This window comes from Pecten maximus, chromosome 2 (assembly GCF_902652985.1).
Source record: "Pecten maximus chromosome 2, xPecMax1.1, whole genome shotgun sequence".
NCBI classification, from domain to species: domain Eukaryota; kingdom Metazoa; phylum Mollusca; class Bivalvia; order Pectinida; family Pectinidae; genus Pecten; species Pecten maximus.
The window spans coordinates 27,761,127-27,784,673 of record NC_047016.1 but is presented as its reverse complement, the minus strand read 5'-3'; the positions used below and the strand labels follow the sequence as shown (position 1 = coordinate 27,784,673).

At 35.1% G+C, this 23,547-nt stretch overlaps 1 protein-coding gene across 2 annotated transcripts; it reads left to right on the top strand.

Moving 5' to 3' along the window:
- The first annotated feature begins 45 nt into the window (after window positions 1–45).
- Window positions 46–20,004, top strand: LOC117321699 (carnitine O-acetyltransferase-like). 2 transcript variants are annotated; one of them, XM_033876208.1, is made up of 15 exons: window positions 46–171; window positions 2,965–3,153; window positions 6,564–6,644; window positions 7,195–7,313; window positions 8,707–8,760; window positions 9,220–9,388; window positions 10,347–10,518; window positions 10,918–11,093; window positions 11,201–11,301; window positions 11,800–11,919; window positions 12,230–12,352; window positions 13,740–13,938; window positions 14,181–14,318; window positions 15,924–16,010; window positions 16,512–20,004. In XM_033876208.1, exons 1-15 carry the CDS (start codon window positions 145–147, stop codon window positions 16,638–16,640), a joined length of 1,884 nt encoding a protein of 627 aa, XP_033732099.1. In that variant the 5' UTR covers window positions 46–144; the 3' UTR covers window positions 16,641–20,004. The 2 variants fall into 2 exon arrangements, with proteins under 2 accessions (XP_033732099.1, XP_033732100.1); XM_033876209.1 differs by lacking the exon at window positions 46–171 and adding an exon at window positions 198–349.
- The last annotated feature ends 3,543 nt before the right edge of the window (window positions 20,005–23,547 follow it).

Genomic DNA, 23,547 nt, shown 5'->3' with positions numbered 1-23,547 from the left:
AGTAACACCGGAAGTACATGTAGCATAATATTTCGCGCATGCGAACACACTAGTAACAGCTGAAGAGAATCCTCAACATTAGATTTATCTACACCTGTGGACTTTGTACCTATCACTGTACATTCGTCATACATAAACAGTGTCATGTTGCGTATACTTAGTCGATCAACAGTGAGTATGTTAGTCGTTTAAATGTTCACTTGGCATAATGCAATGGATACTGTATGATATAGTGCAGGGACTCTTCTGCTGATGATAAAATACAGGGGCTTGAAGCTGTTTATGATACAATATATACAGTATTGATGACAATTAGAGATGTTGAGAATTTGACTCCGTCTCTTCAAAGGTTTGTTTTTTACAGTCACAGGGGCATGACGTCTAGTCTTATATTAAAAATAACCAGAAATAACTAAGATGTGTCCCACTGTCCCTGGTACATTACATGAACATTGTACAAGCCTTATACTATAGCCATACCAATTCTACATGTGTATGTTTGCTATAGAAACAGTAACGGGTCTGTTTTCAACAAGCAAACATACATGTATATAAGACTACTAGATAATTCAGAATATAATAATAAAATATGATTACAAAGTTCCATTTTTCCATTATCTGTTATCTTCAAATGATCAAGATGTTTGATCTTCTTGATTCTATAAATGCAAACACTTTTTATTTCAATGTTCTCTATATGAACTTTGCAGGAATAATATTCATGTGTTCAGATTTTATCATCAGATCGAAGAGATTTAATGATTGTTTATTAGCTAGTCCAATACGTAGATATAAACTTTTCACACACATACACAAACACACACACACACACATATTTATAGTTAGACTTTGCACTTACGTACTCAGTCTAGACATAGCTAGGCAACATAACCTGTTTTCGATATACTTGACACTTCACTTCTTTACTCCCACTACATCTATATCTGACTGTGTCCCTCCTTTTTTCTTCTCTGAACATTCATACATATTTACACCTCATTTCTTTCCAATTTAATGAAAGATCTCAACAGCTTATGTACATGTACTATAGAACAGACTCAGAGATGGATGTATATAAGTTGTAAAGATTGTTACTGAATCTGATTCATATGCGAAAAAAAAAATCTTAAATGATATGTTCATGTTTATATTTTTGTAAATTTTTTATGAAATAAAGTTTATAATATTTGTATTTATATATGATTAATTGTCCATTGTTTGTTTGCAGAATGCAGCTTTCTGATTGGTTGAGTTTTTCTTTTACCTTCATGAAAAAAACAAAATTTGAAATGGTGCGAAAAACTTGTGTATTGATTTGCTCAAAAGAATCCCTTATTAAATCAGTAAATTGTATGCATTAAGTGTTTTAAATTTGAAATACAGTTTCAGAAATTAACTATGCATTGATGTCAATTATTTTTAGTTCCATATTATATATTGGTATGAAGAGAAAATTAATTGTTTGAAAAATTTTGTAAGAAACTAGCTCCCATATTTATACAGTTTGCTTCAATCAATTACATTTTGTAGAACATTTTTGTGTATGATCATAACAATTGTTTGTTCTAATATCTATGTAAAAGTCTTTATTTATTACCATACATGCATATTATACAGTTTATATACATATAGTGATATCACAGTCAGAGATTCTGATGTGCATATGTGTAAAGTGGATGGACATGCTCAAATAGTCATTTCTATTCATGAAATGCATGTACAACTGTTCATTAAACCTCTTTATGTGTTTTCAAAACATGTGTTAACTCATGGGATGTACATGTACAACATCAATAAGACATATTTTATAATTGTTTTTATAAATGTCAGACAGCAATTAAATATTAAATAATTCTGTACCTGTACATCGATCCACTAAGTATGTCCAAATAACCTTCTGATTAGTTAAGTATTCATAGTTTGTATGGTGGTTGCTGTCTGTGTAAACTGATAACAAAATTCAGGGGTGAAAATGTGTGACAGTTTAGGAATTTGTAATTCAGAATATATTACTTACTCTCGGCAGCCTCTGTATACATATAATTATCTGCTCATGACTGAGGCTAAAGTCCACAAGGATCAGAATTGAGAATAGGTGACAGTTAGTACATGGACTGTATGCATATAATATCTAAAGCATATTGAACTGTTAACCTGCAAATACATTCATTGCTATATTGTAACTTACACAGGTATGTGCTTTATATTTGTATTTGAAAATAACGATAATTTGTATTTGATTGGTTCAGCTGTTTCATTCATGTATTAATTGTTTCAGATGTTATATCTTTATGGTTTAATAAGGATATTTCAAATACAATATATCATTAACCATGGAAACAATTGGTTTATTACCAAACTTCCAGTAAATATCTTGTTCTTTTGTAGCCCTGGTTATTTTTATTCCTGATTGGCCTGAATCCTCGAAATAGGGACATGTATACATATGTTTCATGTATGTGTTCATTCCATTTGAAGATAACTAGTGCAGTGAAGGGATAATTTTTATGAAACTTCATGTTCATGATTACAATGAACCATCACTAATCTAAGGCCTAGGAGGTCATACAATTAATAATCTAACACTTTATATTATTAGATTTTCTAAATCATCTTGTGATTTCCTATTAGGGAGATTGATTGCACATGTTTAAACTTATAGTCCTTTCAACATCCTGTTAACCTGTCAACATCTTAAACAATACAATAATTAACATATATGTGTTTAAATCACAAATTTTGTTGGATAATGAGATTTTAAAAAATTGCGAACAACAAGTAAGAGTTTTACTGGTGAATCTGTCTTAGTCACAGGGTACTCTAGCATCTCCCTTTCACATATTTAGGGAGGGTTGGCCAGTATGAGATCAATATAAGAAATTTGATGGTAATAGGAACACTTGTGATCTGTCTAGTTAAGTAAAAATATGCTGTCAGATGTGTTATATTTTGTGTTTTCTGCAGTCCCGAGGTATAGTGAGAGTTGCCCAGTGTACATCCACTGCCATGACACGACCACCTCCAGGAAAGATGTTCTCCCTCCAGGCCTCACTGCCCCACCTCCCAGTGCCACCTCTAGATCAGACCCTCAACAAGTACCTCAAGTCTGTCAGGCCCCTGCTCACGGAAGAGGAATTCAAGAACACAGAACAGGTAGGTCTTGATTTACCTGTAACATATATACATTTAAGATTGATCTATTTGCAATATAAGAAATATTCATCAATGAATTATAACACCATGAAACCTGACGTAATCGGGGCTACTATAGCTCAGTCTGTTAAGTGCCAGCCACATAATTATAACCTTGGGTAAAGATCCGTTGCCCATGTCAGTTTTTCTCGGGAAGCTGAGAAATGAGCCGGCCTGAGTATGCTGTCGTGTTTATGTCCTTGAGTGAGACATTTTACCCTTATTATACCTCTACAATTAAACAAAGTTTGGAGGGTATACTGGAATCACCCTGTATGGATGTCTGCCTGCATGTCGTCTGCAAATGTTATCCAGAGAATAACTCCTAAACTTGCAAACTGATTTCAATAAAACTTGACAAAACAACTAAGGACCATATGAAGATGTGCAAGTGATTTTTTTTATTCTTTAAATTTTGGTTGCCATGGTAACGGGTCATTATACAGTTGTGTGATCGCACAACGTTCAAAAACATCGTGCGCACAAATGTGCGATGTGCAATACAAACCGCACAACTAACGATAGGTTTATAAATATTACGAAATAACTAATTATATGAAAGCATATACGAAAAAAATTAAAATTATGATATTAGATGGTCGCTATTATATATACATGCTGCATAACAATTGTTTTCATTCATGGAACATGTATGACCTGTTACTTTTTTCCATTTAAGTACTGTCATTTTGTCTCGCAAGTATTCGTGATGATTTCAACGGCCTGGTGATACATCTACATGTACATGTACCAGAATGGTAGACGGGCTCCAGTACGATTATTTTTCTGACTTAATACATAAATCACATATATTATGTATTTTTAAACAAAACAGATATGTTTCTTTTCAAAATAAGTCGTTTTAACTGTTGTTTAGTTCTACATATATAAAATATCCCGTATATATAATCTTGCCGAATACACATTTCTTCGACTTTCCTAGGCCTAGAGGTGTCCTCGACGATGTCCGAGCAAATTGTATAAAGGTCTTTAAAAATAATTTAGATCACTTATATAAATATACATCGGTATTTAGTTTCATTCCTAATAATAATTGCATATATTTCAACAAAAATATTGTAATTAGCTGCCTCGTAAAATGTTAATCGTTGTATATCTTTTACAATCATTCCACACATTTAAATAATTAGATGCTGTATTCCTCATTTTATATCTACCACGATACCTATCGCACATGTACCGTTCCAATCGCCCATCGTGCGTACATTTTCCTGCATGATCCGTATCGCACATATCGCACATCGTGCAGACATCGTGCAGACATCATGCGCACATCGTAGAACGTTGTGCGACATAACTGTATGTGTTCTGATAAAGGGCCATAACTCTTCAGTTATTGGACCAGTTTTATTCAGCCTTGGTCAAATGGGGCTCATTAATTTTCAACAAAGCCTATAATTTGACATATTAGGTGTTTTCAAAACTTTTATAATGGCAACACCATGCTGGCTTCTGATCATGATTGATCAAAATCATGATATTGGTCCATTTCAACCAAATTTGTTATACAGATCAGCTTGGGGTATTTGGGGATGCTGAACATGATAACTGTATAGGTTTTGTCATCATATCCACAAAGTAACTTTGATTTGGATTTGTTGCCATGACAACCAAGCCGATGCACAAAGTGGCTTTGATTTGTTGAAATTGAGATACTGCCCTATTTCAACTAAATTTGATATCAAGGGGGATCAGGGATACCAAATAAATATTGGCCTCATGATTGGTAAGGGGAGTTGGCATTCGAGAATGGTACAGTACAGGAAATTCAAGGTTATACATAAAATATTTAATTCACTGGGACTGAAGCTTAACAGTTGATGTACAAACTACATCTGTGGGGGTTATTAGTTATCCTCGGGATGCCAGTTCTAGTTGCTCTGGGTGGCATATGTGACAGGCTTCCCTTTTGTTGTTAGTGAGGTATTCTCCAACTACTATAAGGAGACCCCCACCCTTCCCCAAATGCGGTGAACACCACAGGTTGTTTTACTATGGTGAAGCATGCATTATAGTGAAATTTTTCAGTGCCATAGTAAAATTCTATAGCGCCATAGTAGAAAAACCTGCTATCTTCCTGTTCAAAACTCTTGAAATGACCCCAGCTATTCACGGGGCAACAAAAGAGAACATTTAACAAACATGCAGATAATTAAACTTGACTTTATCAGTACTTTATTTAAAAGATACCCTGCTATATCTATCATGATTTTATGGCTCTATGAAATGTGTTTTCTCTAGGTCTTGTTTTATGACATATATATATCATAATGACAAGACTTAATTCATTTCGTTTGGTGTTTTAAGTTAACCATGCATTTATTTTTCCACTTGACAACAATATTTATATGGCCTTATCATTCACATTTATCCATTTCTTTGGAAAACTAACAGGGTGTAAGTAAAACAAAAGTTGATACATGTATATCAATCGAACATATATCTGTCTACTCTCTGCCCATATCCATCCTGAAATGACCTTTTTACAATCTTTACATGTAGCTATAGATAGGACGTTGAACAATACTAAATCATTCTGATCATGCATAAATATAATATCAGGTGAGTATTTCTAAATAATAATTGATGGAACATAACTACAACATTGAATACAAAAAGGAAACATGATTAAATTTCTCCAAGTCATGCGGTATGTCGACCACTACATGTATATGTGTATGTGTATATATAATCATTATACATGTACATCCTTTGTATACAAAAGCTACCAGCTCACAATTGGATGTAATTACCATAATTCTACAGAAGTGCACCTGTACGTTTCTTGGTGCTATTATATTTATATATCCATTAAAATATCTCTAATACACACATATAATTGATACTGAATTAACTTAACAATAGTACATTTTCTTTATGTACCAAGTCACCAGTATGTACCCGGTGTAATAATCAATCATGGAAGCAGTCGTTTATGTGTACTTTTCAAATATGTAATCATGACAAGTTTTATATCTGACTGGTCTGAAAATTCATCTTTTAAAAATGAAATGCATGTAAGGCTGTGCATGTTTAATACATTGCATATCTGGTAATGTATTTGGTACATCCTTAAATATGTTAATAGTATCAAAAGTACTGATTACATTGTGATAGGTAGTTCATTTATTTACCAGTAGGTATACAAAGTGTTATTACCACAAATATAGATGTCTTACATTATTTAAAAAAAAATGTGCACTTATTATAAGTACAGATTAAAACATTTAGAAGCAACTCATAATATTGTTTAAATGTCTAAACAAATGCATATATTATTAAATTTCTAAGATGGAAACTAAATTACTGCCAAACATATATTCATTCAATAATTGTTTTATTTTCAATAGATAGTACAGGAATTTAGCAGAAATCCAGGACCCAAACTTCAGACACTTTTAGAGCACAGAGCAAGTCAAGAAGATAACTGGGTATGTGTAATTGTATATATTATAACTTATGAATTGTGAATAACAGTTTAATATTCAGAAGCCATCATGTATTTTACTTAAATTTAGTGACATATGTCGAACAAAAAACATTATTTAGTGACGTCACGAACATTGTTCTTCATATCACTACACCAATTAATTAGAGTAATGTGAGAATGATGAAGTGATAACTTCCCCTTTTGTTTAGAAAAGTTATATATATATACTGTAATGACAATGTCGAGCAAATAGAAATACGTGTATAGACAAATACAATGTACGCTGTTGCTTCTGTTGATATTTTGTCGTTTCTTTATATATATGTATTCGACATATTAACTAAAGACTAGATTTAGGAAATTTTATATATTGTAAGTAAAATAAAACCTATACTTCTTATCGATTATTCTGTTTGCCTACATTTGTATATTAAAATCTTATTCAGATTTACAACTACTTAACCATCACAATAGGGTATTGACATATGTATATGTCTTCCTTGGAATGTTTGATTGACATATTATTAGATATTTCATGTAACAATTTCCAGCTATCAGAATGGTGGATGAAGACAGCCTACCTTGAGTTTCGCTCACCTGTGACTGTAAATGTCAGCCCGGGCATAGTATTCCCACGTCAGAGTTACAGAGACAAGGAAGGACAACTCAGGTCAGGTTCTGTAATGTGCTAAAGCTGTATTTGATAAGTATTCTATATAACTTTACATTTTTTAAAACCTACCGGCAGACATAATACTGTCAATAATATATGTATGGCTTTTACAAAGGGCTATTCCATTGAAATATCTACCTGACCCTACCTAGCTAGGACTCCACAATAAATCACTTCTATACATGGTTCGACTACCTTCCTACTATTTCTATGTAATTTATTAAATAAATTCTATATGTGGTACCCCTTAACCAAACCTGGAGTCCTTTTTATCTTTTATGAGATATCTTATATATTATATAACATATCTTATAAAGGAAATTATATAAGATATCTTATATAATTCGATTATAAGATATCTTATAAAGAACGAGATTTCAATTTGAGATAATGAACTTGATGAAGGAGCCGAGATGAAGCTGAAACTACATATAATGGTTTGAAATAGATTTATAATTGCCCTATATTCATGTTTGCTCGAACACGACATCTGCTCTGTGCCTAGCCGATCGTAGTCGCAACAGAGGGTTGATTGTGTATGTTCCGCATACCTTCCAACAAAACGGAAGTTACCTTACAGAGGGAGCAGTCATTCTCGAACTTTAAGGTTTTGCTGGTCTCAAGCAAGTCTTGTTCTTTATATGATATCTTATAAACTTTTCCTTATAAGATATCTTATATAATTTGGTAAAATACTGGATCAACATGTACATTGCTCCGCGAATAAATGACAACTTAGCTTGCCATACTGTCATGTCACAGATCCAGTTCATAGTCGATTATAAATAGATTTGCACGAGCATGTGTGCCTGGGGCGTAATCTCGGCTATATATTCGGGTGTCTGGCTCACTCAGTGGGCAGTTGAACGGATCTGTTTCCGGAGGTGCACCACATTTCTCCAGCCATTTGCTAAGCGGGTAGACGTACATTGTAGCTATTCTTCAGTAGGGTATACGTACGTAGGCCTAATGTTAGGAAGCCCGAGAGTCAAGCTCGTGTAGGACTATGACGTAGGGAGGGGTTCATGTGCTTGCATGGTGTATATAGTTATTTGTGTGTGAGAGCGATCAAATATTTTCATCTGTACTTAGTTCATCATCTCATATTAAATATCATAAGCTTTATAAGCCTGGAGTTTTTGTCTCTTCAATAACCGACACAGTGTTCAAACCTAACAGAACCTGGCATGGGTTGATAGCACTAGACGATGTGGGACTTCGGGACACACTAAAAACCGGAGCCGGTGTGTGTTTCGCCTGGAGTCCCGCGACTCGTCCTACTACATAAATGTGCCATGGGTATATACTTTTACTTCTTATGGCAGCATTGTGTCATGTATGCTTTTTCAGGGATGTAAATTAACGTAGTCATGTCTTTCATTCTTTCCAGATTTGCATCGACATTGATTGCTGGTATTTTAGATTTCAAGCTCATGATTGACAAGTAAGTTGGTTTATGTGGTAATGCAATAGATCTCATTTTGATTTCATCAAATACATTTTTGAAAAAACAAGTATGTAAACATCAGTATGTTGCTTGAAAGGGACAAATTTAAAGGTATTATACCTAAGTGAAAACGTTGATATGGTGTATCATGTAAGGTGTGCTGGTGGTGTCACTTCTGCAATTTTATGATATGGTCAAATTTCACACCTGGTAGTGAAATAATTTTATGGATGTAAAATTTAGTTAATTAAGTGTTAATAAGAAAGACAAAAATATCCAAACAAGCAGTCCTGTTTTGGTGTACATGTAACATTGTTTACTTTTGTGTAATTATGATTTTAATTTTGTTTGTGAAAATAAAATAAAGATGGGTAATGAAGCCCAGGTCTTAAAAATATGTAATTAGAAATTTGTTTGGTCAACAGATATGTAATTAGAAATTTGTTTGGTCAACAGTCAGACTCTACCTGTGGAACGCATGGGTAAAAACCCCTTGTGTATGACTCAGTACTACAAGATATTGTCTGCCTGTCGCACACCCGGCAAGAAATGTGATAGCTGGACCTACTACCCTCCTGACAAACCTAACGCCCCAAAACACATCATAGTGGCACACAACAATCAGGTAAGTCAACAGCGACACTCTCAACAAACATAACGTCCTAAAACATCATAGTGGCACACAACTATCAGGTAAGTCCACAGCAACACTCTCAACAAACATAACGTCCCTAAAACATCATAGTGGCACACAACTATCAGGTAAGTCCACAGCGACACTCTCAACAAACATAATGTCCCAAAACATTATAGTGGCACACAACTATCAGGTAAGTCCACAGCGACACTCTCAACAAACATAACGTCCCAAAACATTATAGTGGGACACAACCATCAGGTACATTTTGTAAGTCCACAGCGACACTCTCAACAAACATAACGTCCCCAAAACATTATAGTGGGACACAACCATCAGGTAAGTCCACAGCGACACTCTCAACAAACATAACGTCCCAAAACATCATAGTGGCACACAACTATCAGGTATATGTCCACAGCAACACTCAACAAACCTAATGCCACAAAACATGATAGTGGCACACAACCATCAGGTATATGTCCACAGCAACACTCAACAAACCTAATGCCACAAAACATTATAGTGGCACACAACCATCAGGTATATGTCCACGTAGCGACACTCCCAACAAACCTAACGTCACAAAACATCATAGTGGCACACAACTATCAGGTAAGTCCACAACGACACTCTCAACAAACATAACGTCCCAAAACATGATAGTGGCACACAACCATCAGGTATATGTCCAAAGCAACACTCAACAAACCTAATGCCACAAAACATTATAGTGGCATACAACCATTATAGTGTCTTGAAGGGTAAGAACAGTATACAAACAATGTTTGTAGATGGTAAAATAGATATGTTGGTGTGTGTATGTAACAGTGTCACAGACAGTAGATAGATAGATATTGACAAACAGTTCAATGTTGTCATTCATGGTAACACTGTAAATTGAAAACCCAGCATATTAGTAAAATAGAAATGTTTCCTATTGCAGTTTTTTGCCTTAGATGTGTATAGTGGTGATGGCCAGCCCTTGTCTGAAGCACAGATCTACCACCAACTAAAGAGTTTGGTACAGGAGTCTGAACAGGTAGTGCCACCTGTTGGACTCCTCACCACTGAAAACAGGTCCACCTGGGCCAAAGCCTACAGTGAATTAGCAAATGGTAAGCAAACTGTATTCAAGTAATTACATGTATAATTGGTTCTTAAAATAGATTTTCAGAATCTGAGTGATACCTTGCCACTTGTCAAAATATTTCTTAATTTCACATACTGCACATTCTTTCTGGTGTTGAAGACTTCCTAGACATCTGTATCCTTATAATCCTGCAGTTAAGATGTTAAATCGCAACCAGAACAAACGCTTTTATACTTCAGAATTGAAGTATGAAAAAGATCTGTCAGTAGTACTTCATTTTGTAAGAGCATTTCTTCTTTATCTTCATACTAAATTCCTTAAACCTTTCATGTACATATATATAATGACAACATTTCAGCTTCATCAAGGTCTCCTCGAGAGGTTGTATGTAGGAAGGTATAAATAGTTTTGTAACTGTCCACAGATAAAGACAATAGTGTCAGCCTGGACAGGATCAAACACAGTATCTGTTTAGTGTGTCTGGACAGCAACCTGCCACAGGACATGAGTGATGAGCGAAGTGTGGCTGCACGACAAATGTTACATGGTGGAGGTGATCGTCTAAACTCAGGCAATAGGTGGTTTGACAAAACACTACAGGTAAGATATGTACAATGATAACTCCTGCATACTGTCTGTTTGAAGAAATTATATTTTTGATTTTAGATATAAGTAGGCATTACAATCATTTCCTTTTCTACCTCCAGTTTGTGGTTGGGAGGGACGGTATCTGTGGATTAACATACGAGCACACATCAGCAGAAGGGCCTCCCGTTGTCATGTTGCTTGATCATGTTGTAAAATATTGGTAAGTTTTATTGTAAAATTTGGGTAGGTTCAATGTGATATACTAATAATTTTGTGAAATACCAATAAGTTTAGCATCATATTCTGGTACTCTGGGTTGTAAGTTTCCTTTGCAATGTACTTCTGGATAAAAAGACATGTACTCATAATTATATAATATGTCATTTCATTAAATCTGACTGATACTTCTTGTCAGAAAGGAGGATTTATGAAGTATATCGGCACAAGCTAATTAGAACGCTAACAGCAGTTATACAGCTACCTTTAACTTGGCATATCTTTATAATGGAACTAATTATCTTCTAAACTAACAGACAAACATGAAAGACTTGGGAATGTGTTCTTATATTAAAATCAATTTGCATATTCCAGGAAACTTGTGTGCCATTTCTGGCTGGAGTTTTCACAAGAGATTACTGAGGCTAGTCAATATCGCTTTCATTTATTAGCATCCTGTCTTTCAATGATTATTAATACTTGTATATTTTTGTCATTTCAGTTCTGAAAATAAATCATCTGGATCCGAGTCCCCAGCCCCAACAAGTCCCAACAAGCTGAAATTTAACCTTAGTACAAACATCAAAGACATGATTGCCACAGCCCGGACACAGCTGGATGTGTATGTAAACATGTTAATTGAAGTTATCCCCCCTGATAGGCCATTTTACCACATCATTTATTTATAGATTTATGAATAAAAAGAAAATGTTCGTAGAATGAAAAAGATAAAGAGTACATCATATACTCTTTTGCTATCCTACGGCCTCGGTTACTGTACTTTAATAAAAACAAATCCACATTGATTTTCAATTCAATTCTTTTGTAATAATAATGAATCTCACTTATACTTAGATTTGTATCAATACAGGTGAATGTGACCACAGTATGTAAAAATGATATGGGTTTTGGTTTTAATGTTTGGTCTATAGGCTGGTGGACGATGTTGATCTCAATGTGTTCGTGTTCAAAGATTATGGTAAGGACTTTCCTAAGTCACAGAAGATGAGTCCTGACAGTTTTCTTCAGAATGCTATACAGCTTTCATACTACAGGTGAGTATATAAAAGTGTTTCTGTGACTTGTGGCTTAATAGAATCTTCACCTTCATGGAGATGAGACAAAGTTATTTCAACCTGAGGGGAAGATTCTTATTTTGACTCACCCATGGCTAAGATACTGTTTGTCAGCCAAATAATCTCAGCCCCAAGGGTGGAGATTCCCATCTCACCCCTGTACTGGGTTGAATTTTCCCCCTTTGCCCTATTGGCCCTCTTATATGTATATATATATATACAATGCCGTTGTATGTTACTTCATTGAAGACCATGGCTACTTTGATGTAATTGAATTTTCGGCTTGATGTCATGCTGTTGTTGTGATGTCATATTAATGGTTGTGAAAGGGGATTCTCCCATACTTCACAGGGTCATACCCTGGTTGCTTGGGATGGGATAAATCAGTCATGCGTCATATATTTCTACATACATTTTCATGATGGCGCGATGAAATCAATCTTGCGTCATAAATTTCTACACAAATTTTCATGATGGCACAATGAAAAATATACAAAACATCTTACAATTTATTGCTTTTAAGTACAGTTTGTGAGATAAATAATCAAACATGGTCAGCATCATACACTAGTATTTGGGATAAGCTATATATCCCTGCCCATGGAACAGGCCCATGTAAGATTCTTTTAGTCCAACCATCTCAATCATAGGGCGGGAAATCGAAGGAAATCTTGCTCGTGTTAAATTATGGATACACCTGACTAGGGTAAGAGAAAAAAGACATTCTCACATACTTCACTGCAGGGTGATCCCCTTGTTTCTAGGGAAGAGATTAACATCTCACATAACCTAGGGAAAGACAACTGAGACTAGCTACAGCTAGCTATGACGTCATAATAATGAATTGTCAATGTGGCATCATTGTTACAGTACTGTTTCCATGATGTCCTACAATTGTAAATGGGAAGACTTCACTCCAACCCCTTTTTGCTGTATGGTGAAAAAATTCAGATACATTTTTTCTCTGACTGCAAATCGTTTATTCTTAAGCATGTGAGAAAAATGATTGAACATGGGGTCTGTTCAGTGGACTGGGATATCTCAACTCTTACACAAGAATTTGGCTTGCCAGTACTTGGCATGACTCATGCTGCATGACCAGCCTAATTCTTACTCTCAGTTTGAAATATCCTTACAATACAGACACACGTAAGATTCTTTAATCTCTCAACACTGAAAGTATGGATACACCTGTTGAGGGCAAGAGATTTGTACAATTTAGAGATAGTTGTCAAGATTTATTGTTGGACCAGCTAGGGCTGAGACATTGTAGATAGTTGATGATAGGTTCAGATGTCATGGCATATATCTTTATCTTTGTTCTCAATAATGTGTTGTGAATGTCAACATTTTGTTTGTGTTGTAGAATACACAACGAGCCAGCACCTCACTACGAGACTGGTACACTGCGCATGTTCCACCTGGGGAGGACAGACACTATCCGCTCATGTTCTGAAGCCTCTCTAGAATTCTGTAAAGCTTTTGTGGATGACAATACACCCAAGGAGCGCAAAGCAGAGTTACTCAGGAAAGCTGTGCAGGCACACAAAAGCTACACCAATGAGGTAGTGACATTCCAGCATCACATAATCAGACCATTAGTGTGGTTTTCAACCTAATTGAAAAGAATTACTATTTATTACTATGGCTTACATATTGTAATTCATCAAGTAATTAATAAGCAGTTTATAGTCCTCTTATCTTTACAAAGCGATATTGAAAACAAAGATACATTATTAATAATTGTTACATTAAGCACATTCTGATATACATGTATATATATATTCTGCTGTACTGTGTGTTCTAGGTGATACAAGGTAAAGGGATTGATCGTCATCTCATGGGGCTAAAACTGGCCGCAATAAAGAACGGCATGAATGTACCAGACCTCCACATGGACATGGCTTATAACCTCAGTACGCACTTCAGAATGTCCACGAGCCAGGTATGTAACCTCAGTACGCACTTCAGAATGTCCACGAGCCAGGTATGTAACCTCAGTACGCACTTCAGAATGTCCACGAGCCAGGTATGTAACCTCAGTACGCACTTCAGAATGTCCACGAGCCAGGTATGTAACCTCAGTATGCACTTCAGAATGTCCACGAGCCAGGTATGTAACGTCAGTACGCACTTCAGAATGTCCATGAGCCAGGTATGTAACCTCAGTACACACTTCAGAATGTCCACAAGCCAGGTATGTAAAGTCAGTACGCACTTCAGAATGTCCACGAGCCAGGTATGTAACCTCAGTACGCACTTCAGAATGTCCACGAGCCAGGTATGTAACCTCAGTACGCACTTCAGAATGTCCACGAGCCAGGTATGTAACCTCAGTACGCACTTCAGAATGTCCACGAGCCAGGTATGTAACCTCAGTACGCACTTCAGAATGTCCACGAGCCAGGTATGTAACCTCAGTACACACTTCAGAATGTCCACAAGCCAGGTATGTAACGTCAGTAAGCACTTCAGAATGTCCACAAGCCAAGTATGTAACCTCAGTACGCACTTCAGAATGTCCACGAGCCAGGTATGTAACCTCAGTACGCACTTCAGAATGTCCAAGAGCCAGGTATGTAACCTCAGTACGCACTTCAGAATGTCCAAGAGCCAGGTACATGTACATGTATGTAACCTCAGTACACACTTCAGAATGTCCACAGCCAGGTATGTAACCTCAGTACGCACTTCAGAATGTCCAAGAGCCAGGTACATGTACATGTATGTAACCTCAGTACACACTTCAGAATGTCCACAAGCCAGGTATGTAAACTCAGTACGCACTTCAGAATGTCCACGAGCCAGGTATGTAACCTCAGTACGCACTTCAGAATGTCCAAGAGCCAGGTACATGTACATGTATGTAACCTCAGTACACACTTCAGAATATCCACGAGCCAGGTATGTAACCTCAGTACGCACTTCAGAATGTCCACGAGCCAGGTATGTTCCTCAACCTAAACTGTCTGTACTAAACAACTTCCTCATACTAGTACCTAATTCTTAAGATCTCAGGGATCTGTTGATCATGGGTGACTATATATATTCTGTTCTTCAGAAATCTTAATTCAGAGTACATGGTGTAAACTCAATATAATGTTACAAAGGAAAAAACATTGATCTTATTGCCTGTACCAAGATGATCCTGCTTCATTCCTTACTAAATAATATCTTACTGGAGGCAATTTAAATAAGATTATTACACTATGTTTTTTCTAAATGAAAGAAGAGAAAACGTCTACAATACTAAAATAACAATTATGACTGTGTTCCTTGATAAACTATATAAATCACTTTTGTGGCGAAAAAATAAGAAGTGCCATGATGATAACAGATACATTTATTCCGTTACAAATTTGTATTTACTATATATACAGTATATATATTTTAATCCATGTTTAAGTACAGGTATGTTATCCTGTCAATCAATAGATATGAACAATCAAAATTTGTAGGTCTCTCATAGTTAAACTTTACCTTGATATAAAGACAACATCTTGAGAATGAATATATAACATAATGATTTGATCTTTATTTAAATCCAAAGGTTCCAGCACACTCGGACTCAGTACTGGTATTTGGCCCTGTTGTCCCAGATGGCTATGGTGTGTGTTATAATCCACAGGAAACACAGGTATGTTAGTGTCATAATATTGATGTTAGTGATTGATCAACATGGTGTCTATTACTCTTACTACAGTTATTATTTGTATTCTGTTAAAGGGACATTCCTTTAATTCATTTGGAACATCAGAAAATTTATGTTGATAAAATTTATGCCTGAATGAAGATGATATGAGTTTTTGTACAAATAAAATTTATAAGAAGATATCAACAAAACTTTAAAAACATATTTATCATTGAAGTAGAAGTTTTCATATGAAGCTGAAGGGCGCTGATAATATATCTTGTAAACTGTAGTCTGCTTGTGATTCAATGTGATTCAAAGTATACCATGAGTAAACTATAGTTTGCTGATATTTCAAGGTAAACTAGGAACAAACTGTAATTTGCATGTAATTCAAAGTAAATCACCATGAAGTTCCATAATGATAAGTAAGGTGATAATTTTCTTGCTGAGGTTTGATAGGTGTAGTAGGACTGATGTAATTCTATAAATATCTTTATTTTGTAGGTACACTTCGGAGTATCTGCCTTCAATATAACTCCAGAAACTAACTCCAAGAACTACATAAATATGTTGAGAAAGACACTACTGGAGATGAGAGACTTATTCCAGGGCTCTATGCAGTCCAAGCTTTAACGTATTCAGTCTCTGCCTATCATAAATTGCTGCTGAATCAGAGTGAAAATTATTTGCAATTTTTGTGCACGAAGCCACCTGAGCTGTATATACAGTGATTAACTGTGAGTTAAACCAGCCCGTTAGTTTGTAAAGTTTAAATCAGTTGTTGTGTTTTAGCTTCACCCTACCCAAAGGGTAAATGGAATTATGTCCTGGTGCTACGTCCAATGTCTGTCCATCCTCCAGTGGAAACCTTCTCTTTAAACACATTTACCAATTAAAATGCTTAAATTACGATACAGGACCAACAATATGGCTGAAATATGGGCCATATACTTTGTTCACCTGAATGACCTTCACCCACTTTCAAGGTTAGATGGGTCAGATGTGCTGACATTCAACAATATCTTCTGGATAATCAATAAATGCTCAAGGTAATAGTTGAGTAGTAACATATACTGGAATAAGTGGTAACAAGTTTTGGACTCACATGAACAATCTATAAATCAGTGAAAGTCACATAAATATATTGTTCATGATAAAATTCATGACAGAGTCTAAATGGTAACAGGTGAGCAATGACCCTATATATTGACCTTTGGTTTTTACAGTGTTTGAGTGATATTGTAGAAAAACTTTTGACTTTCTAAAATCATTCCCATAGAAATATCTCAATTGTGTGTCTGGATTGAAGTAAAGATATATAGTCCCTAACATTGAGATTATTATCAGACTATGTAACACTTACAGCATTCATGAAAATATATCAGTAATTTATTCCCTATGATAATTTGACGTTTAAGTGATTCATTGTTTGTTGGTCATAACAGTCTGAAAATCTTGAAACGTGCATGTGAACTGTTAAGTGTATACAAGGATAGGTGAAGTCATATCTACCAGATAGGCATGGACAAGTTGAAAGCTCTTTAAACAGTGCACTCTACCTTAAATTAAACATTCATTCATGTACTTTACCTGGATGTCACATGACAAGAATACTGGGTATATGTATTAAGTGTCCTTTTTAACATTAAACAAGATTCATTTGGAAGTTTTCTGAAGTTTTAAACATAATGCCTAGTATAGAACAAGGTTGTAAAGTTCTTGAGAATGTATACATAAAAGTAATTTAGTCTACACAAAATGTCTGTACTTCCAAGTAAGAGGGTTCCTAGCTGAAATTAGACTGGACAACAAAACAACTTGTATCCTGATATATCATACCCCCATTATATAAGAGGTGACTGGACAGGGAGATGTCTACATTACCCATATCCCCTCCCATTTAATCTTACAAGTGAAATACAACAAAACTATTTTCCAGTTTAATAGGAGTTGGGAATCTGTATCATGGAATCTCGGACTATGAATGGTGCAAGTACCTAAAGGTACAAAATTTAAACCTAGTCTAGTGTTAATGCTTCTAAATCATTTCAGCATAATTCGTGTTAATGAAATCTGATTGAAATCGCATTAATATTTCTTAATATGTGTTCATCCACTGTCTTCAATGCTTGCACTTGTAAATAGAATTGAAATAAAAAAAAAAGGTGTATAAATGATACAAGATGTGTGACCTTGTATCAAACATTGGTGATGAAAACATTACTTAAATGTTTCTAGTTCAATTTCTCAAACTCTGTATGAGTTATCATGGTCGAAGTTTGAAGAGAGATAATATTGGATTGTCATAGTCGATGTTTAATGGCATATTCTGCAGCTATGATAAAATATATATACTGTTTTAATATGCTGATAGGCTATATAAGGGTCGGCCTTCACATTGTGGTCTACAATATATGTAAACCCCTGCCTGCTCTGTAGTTACACTCCCTCTAGATCTGCCAATATCATTTTAGTGCTGCCTTGACCCCTCAACTGGAATAGCATTAAGGTGTGTTCTGGTACAAAAACAACATACTTGTGATGATGAGAGATTTGATATTTTTTATCAAACTCATATTTGTACCACTGACTTAAGCTTGTATAAGACATAAATCCATGGCTGTACTAGATATGAAACATTTCATTTTTTATGGATAATGTAAGCACCCTTTAATTTCTGATTACAAAATGTATTCACTGACAGTTACATGTTGTTATATACTGGAGCAGGATGATCATATGACTGTGGTGGTTGTATACTTAAGTGGGTTGATTACGATGCTCATAATGGTGCTGGCTGTGCCCCAAAAATGCATTTTAACCTGGATGTTTCAGTTATTTGTTGCTATTTATTAATTGTTATGATTTATATTGTATAACATGGTGTTAATGAGGAATGCTTCAATGGATCAAAATGATCTTTTCTATAAACACTTTATAGTTTTACAAAATTTATATACATGTAATTATACTTTCATAAACATATAATTTCTCAATGAATGAGACACTATTAAATGACGTATTTGTTTTTACCACAAGAGTAACACTGCAGATATCATCTATAACATACTCTGTAATTAATGATACTCTGTATTAAACGTATCATCAGTAGGAAACCTTTTCCCTTGTTAAAAATAACAACTAGCATATACTTACATTTCAAATGTTCTTCTGGTCATTAGGGCCCTGTGCATTATTGAATAGCCTGGTTACCTTAATGACATATATTAAGTGTGATAATATATGGTAATCAGAAGTATATATACAATGTCATAAGCCGGTCCGTTTCACCAATGTTTCTTTGCGAACACAAATTGTCGTTTCCTTCATCAAAGACCTACATGTAAGGATGTTTTCGATGAGGGATCTTGGTTGGTGAAGGAAGCAACTCTTTTTATTCGCTCAGAAGTTACGTACTCTGTATTGTTTAACAGATTTTAGTAATTATGATAACCAATAATTATTTGTAAAAAGAGAATGTGTTTTGATTGTGTATGAGAGAGGAATGTGTTTATATTGGAAAATCGTTGTCCTTACATAATGTGTGAAATCATCAATGTTAAGTTAGAATGTGCTTCAAGCTGCCGTTTAGTAAACGGGCTTGTACTCTTGTACCCTGATTTTAGTGAAAGGCTGTAGTATCCATGCAACTTAGATTTTAAATTCATGGTGTTTGTGAATGACAACGAACATCATTAAGAATAAGGTAGAATTTAGCTTAGGATTTTTTAAATCTAGATTTGATAATACTTTCAAATTGAACAACAGTAAAAATGAAATTAATTGGAGCCTATGATTGTATCATGAATGGTAGCCTAAAGTTATGAATTTGAAAACTTGTATTTAAATGCCATTTCATTCTGAAATAAAAGGATGCGTTTTGACGAATGACTAGTTGAAATTGTGAAACAGTTTCAGATTGAGTTTAATTGAGTCGCGAACTTATTATATAACTGGTTTGTGTGAGTTAAAATAAAAATGATTTATACACGGTAAATCCTGATTTTTGTTGTTTTATTAAATCATCTATATGCACAAAAGAATACTCAAGTGAATAAATCACTAAATATTTATAAATAGAGGATATTGAGGATGTACTCGTATGACAGATAATGTCGATAGTTTTTGCTGGTACTTTGCACTCGTAGAAATACCGATATGTCACACTCGTGAAATATGTTATATTCAACGGGAAACCGATCAATTTTCTTTTTATTCTAAAAACAATTAAAACCATCGAGAAATTAACAGTGTCCAAAAGTGCGGAAATCAGTAACATAATTCGTGACGTCATCTCAGTGTTACGTTACACCACGTCAACTTGATGACGCCATTTTGAAAGGCCAATCACCGCAATTTAAGCATATCCTGCTGTTATCGGTGAATCTGCTTGAAAAGCTAACGTCAAGTGAGTATTTTGTCAAAACTAGCCGAATATTTCAGAAATAAAGCAAAATAGCCCATTTATCTATCTTCCATTGAAAAAATCGGCAAGTTAAAAACGAAAAACTTTCAGTGCAAAATCTTATATTTTCACTGTTCATCGCTGCAGTAAAAATCTGTTTTATTTGTTTCATAAATTTCTATATTTCACTGGAAAAAAATGCAAAAATTTAGAATATTTCATTGTTTATAATACACAATTTTACATTTACTGTTATAATATCGTAAAGGCGACCAGAAAACTCGAAATTGGTCGAAAACAGTGTCTGGATAGAGAGATGCAAAAGATCCACGATTCAATAAATTTGGTAATTTTCAATATTGGATTAAAAAAATAAGTTTGTGTACGATTTATTCTGAAACGTGTCAATATTCGAATGGAATAAAACGAGACTAGAAGGATTAAGTAAACCTCTGGAAGTGAGAAGTCCATCAGCGGTGTCTACCATCTATAATCTCAAAGGGAGAGTTACAGCTGTATTGCCCTCTAGGACGACTTACCAGTGATATTCTGTGCCTATAAAGTGTTGCAACCTTGCTCCAGCCGACAACAATATGCAATAAACAAATGTCATTGCGCCAGAGCAATTCCGTACCACTAGAACGGTTGAATAGTTGTCATGGTTTTATCGATAATATATGTGCCATATAGAAGGGCTTTGATGGCAATGGTCGTTTGTATACTATGTTCACGTGACAAACAAGGTGATGACAAAATATAACAGACTCATCGCTTGAGACATTTAACGGATTTTATTTGGTTCACACCCTGCCTCCTTTGTTTTTAATAATACGTAATGTATGGTATATTTTGTCAGTTTGTGTATTTATGCCCTTTTCTAAACCAGTCTTCAACAGTAGTCAAACATTGATTGTGGTTACGATATAACACTGGGCGCAACATGGCGTGTGTTGGTGATTGGGCTAATCACATGAAATATACCTTTATGATGATACTTTACACAGCATAAAGTTAGTAATAAGAACCCTTACATGTAATATGTACATAGCATGTTCCTTCTACCGTTTATTCTGTGTTCTCTGTGTATTGTTGCCCTTACCTTAAGATGATGCTTTGTCAGCCAAATTCTATGTAATTAAAATGACAACTGATGCTATGATATGTTGTTTATTAATGTTTCGCTGCAAATTTATCCTATGAAGTTTAGTCGTTAGGACTTGATCCAGTGGAGCTACTGATAGTCACTACTATACACTTAAACTTCAGTATTGCCTTTAGAGGTTTGACAAAAGATTATGGTCTCGGTTTTCGCAATAGACGGCCTTCTTTAGGACACTTTTATTTATTGTATACCTCGGTGTCGGTGTTCCGTCCTGCTAAAACCGTTGATATAGGCACTGATCAACAAATACCATTCTCTGACTGACGATTCAGATTTGACACGGAGATAGTTATTCGGATAATGCCAACCCCCTTTTGTTCGGAGACTTAATAACGAATGGAAAGGTATACACTTTATCGTACAGTGTGTAATACGGTCTATGGAGAGATTGTATCTCTGGAATTGTCTTTTTTACACGCCCCCAAAAAAGCAAAGCAATTTTCGACTGGATTAAAAAAACAAGTAGGCAAAAATCAACCTTATTTTACAATGTTTAATAGTTATTAATTGATAAATAGTCGTAACAAATACAGCAGTTCTTGAAAATTGTGTTATTTTGTAGAAAAACTTTTTGTAGCGAATATCATGTACATAGTTTGTTAAAAAGTATACCATAGATGGATTTTGTTCCAGACCAAACGGGCATACACACCATTTATTGTATCAAAACGTATGACTTTATTGTAAAATGTTTACATGACGTAAAGTGAAGTTGTTGGTTTCGGTCATCTTCAGGTGACATCGTAATCATGCTTCGTCTGCATGTCGCCGTGCAACGTCAACGAACTTTTTAAAAGACACCAATCCTTGTGGATTACATCACAATTTTGTGCTGTATTACAAGTAATGAAGAAGGTGTAATTCGACCCATAGTCAAGAGAGAATACGCTGAAATCATTGGTTCATTAGGGAGTGAAATCATTTCTTAAAAACATTTCAAGTTGAGGCTGATATGCACCACGTGAAAAAGGGGGCACATTTTATTTTAAAACGCTACTCGTCCTTCATACCGGAATAGATTCCAACTAAATGTCTGAAACGTCACTAAAAGGGGAAATCATTTTAAAAATAAATAAGGAACAGACTGAGGGGTTACAAGGGGAGAATGAGCTCAAATGCTTGAAAGGTAATAGGGGAAAGTTAGGTGTTACTTTAGGTACTTCTTCCGAAGGTTTATATTTACACTGAAACATTACTTGGCTACAGAAACATCTTGTGTATAAATCAAGTTGCTGTCAACCCGGTGGCCAAATAAACAGGGCGCAATAAGGGAAAGGAGAGAACGGGACCCAATTCTAGTTGAGGCATTAAATTTATGCTTTAAAATCTCTTAACACTACTGACCAGTATAGTCAACCCTACTGACCACAACTAAAGACTGTTATACATGATCGTCGTGAGGGCAAGCTTGTTGGACCAAATACAAACAACGATAAAGACAACACAGAGACTAGTTAGAATTGAAATTGGCCGTTTATTATATATAAACGACGGACTTGAAAATATGAATTATCAAGTCTGCCATCCAACTTGATATACAAGAAAAACATTTGGTCCTAGGTGGGGATAAAAAGCAATTATCATCTATTAGTTAGTATCGTATTACCTGAGCTTTAGTTGCACGCATTGACTGTATTGTCTTTGGTTTGGTTGTGTATTGCGTAATGACAAGTAATCTTTGCTTCATATTCATACAGATATACATTAAGAACATGTTTTAATACACACATACCCGCATGTTCATACCAAAGAACGATGCCATAAATAGACTGGAATGTCATAAGGTCTTTATTTCTGTGTATAGGTCCCCAAGGACATACACTCCATATCGTTATACACTGTGTTACGGTATTAGCAATGATCGTGTTAGATTGTTTAACTTGAAGTCGCTGTGCAGATTATATAGACCAGACATCAGGTTGACACTTGAGTTCCACAAGGAAAGCCGAACAAGCTAATGCATTGGTTAACAT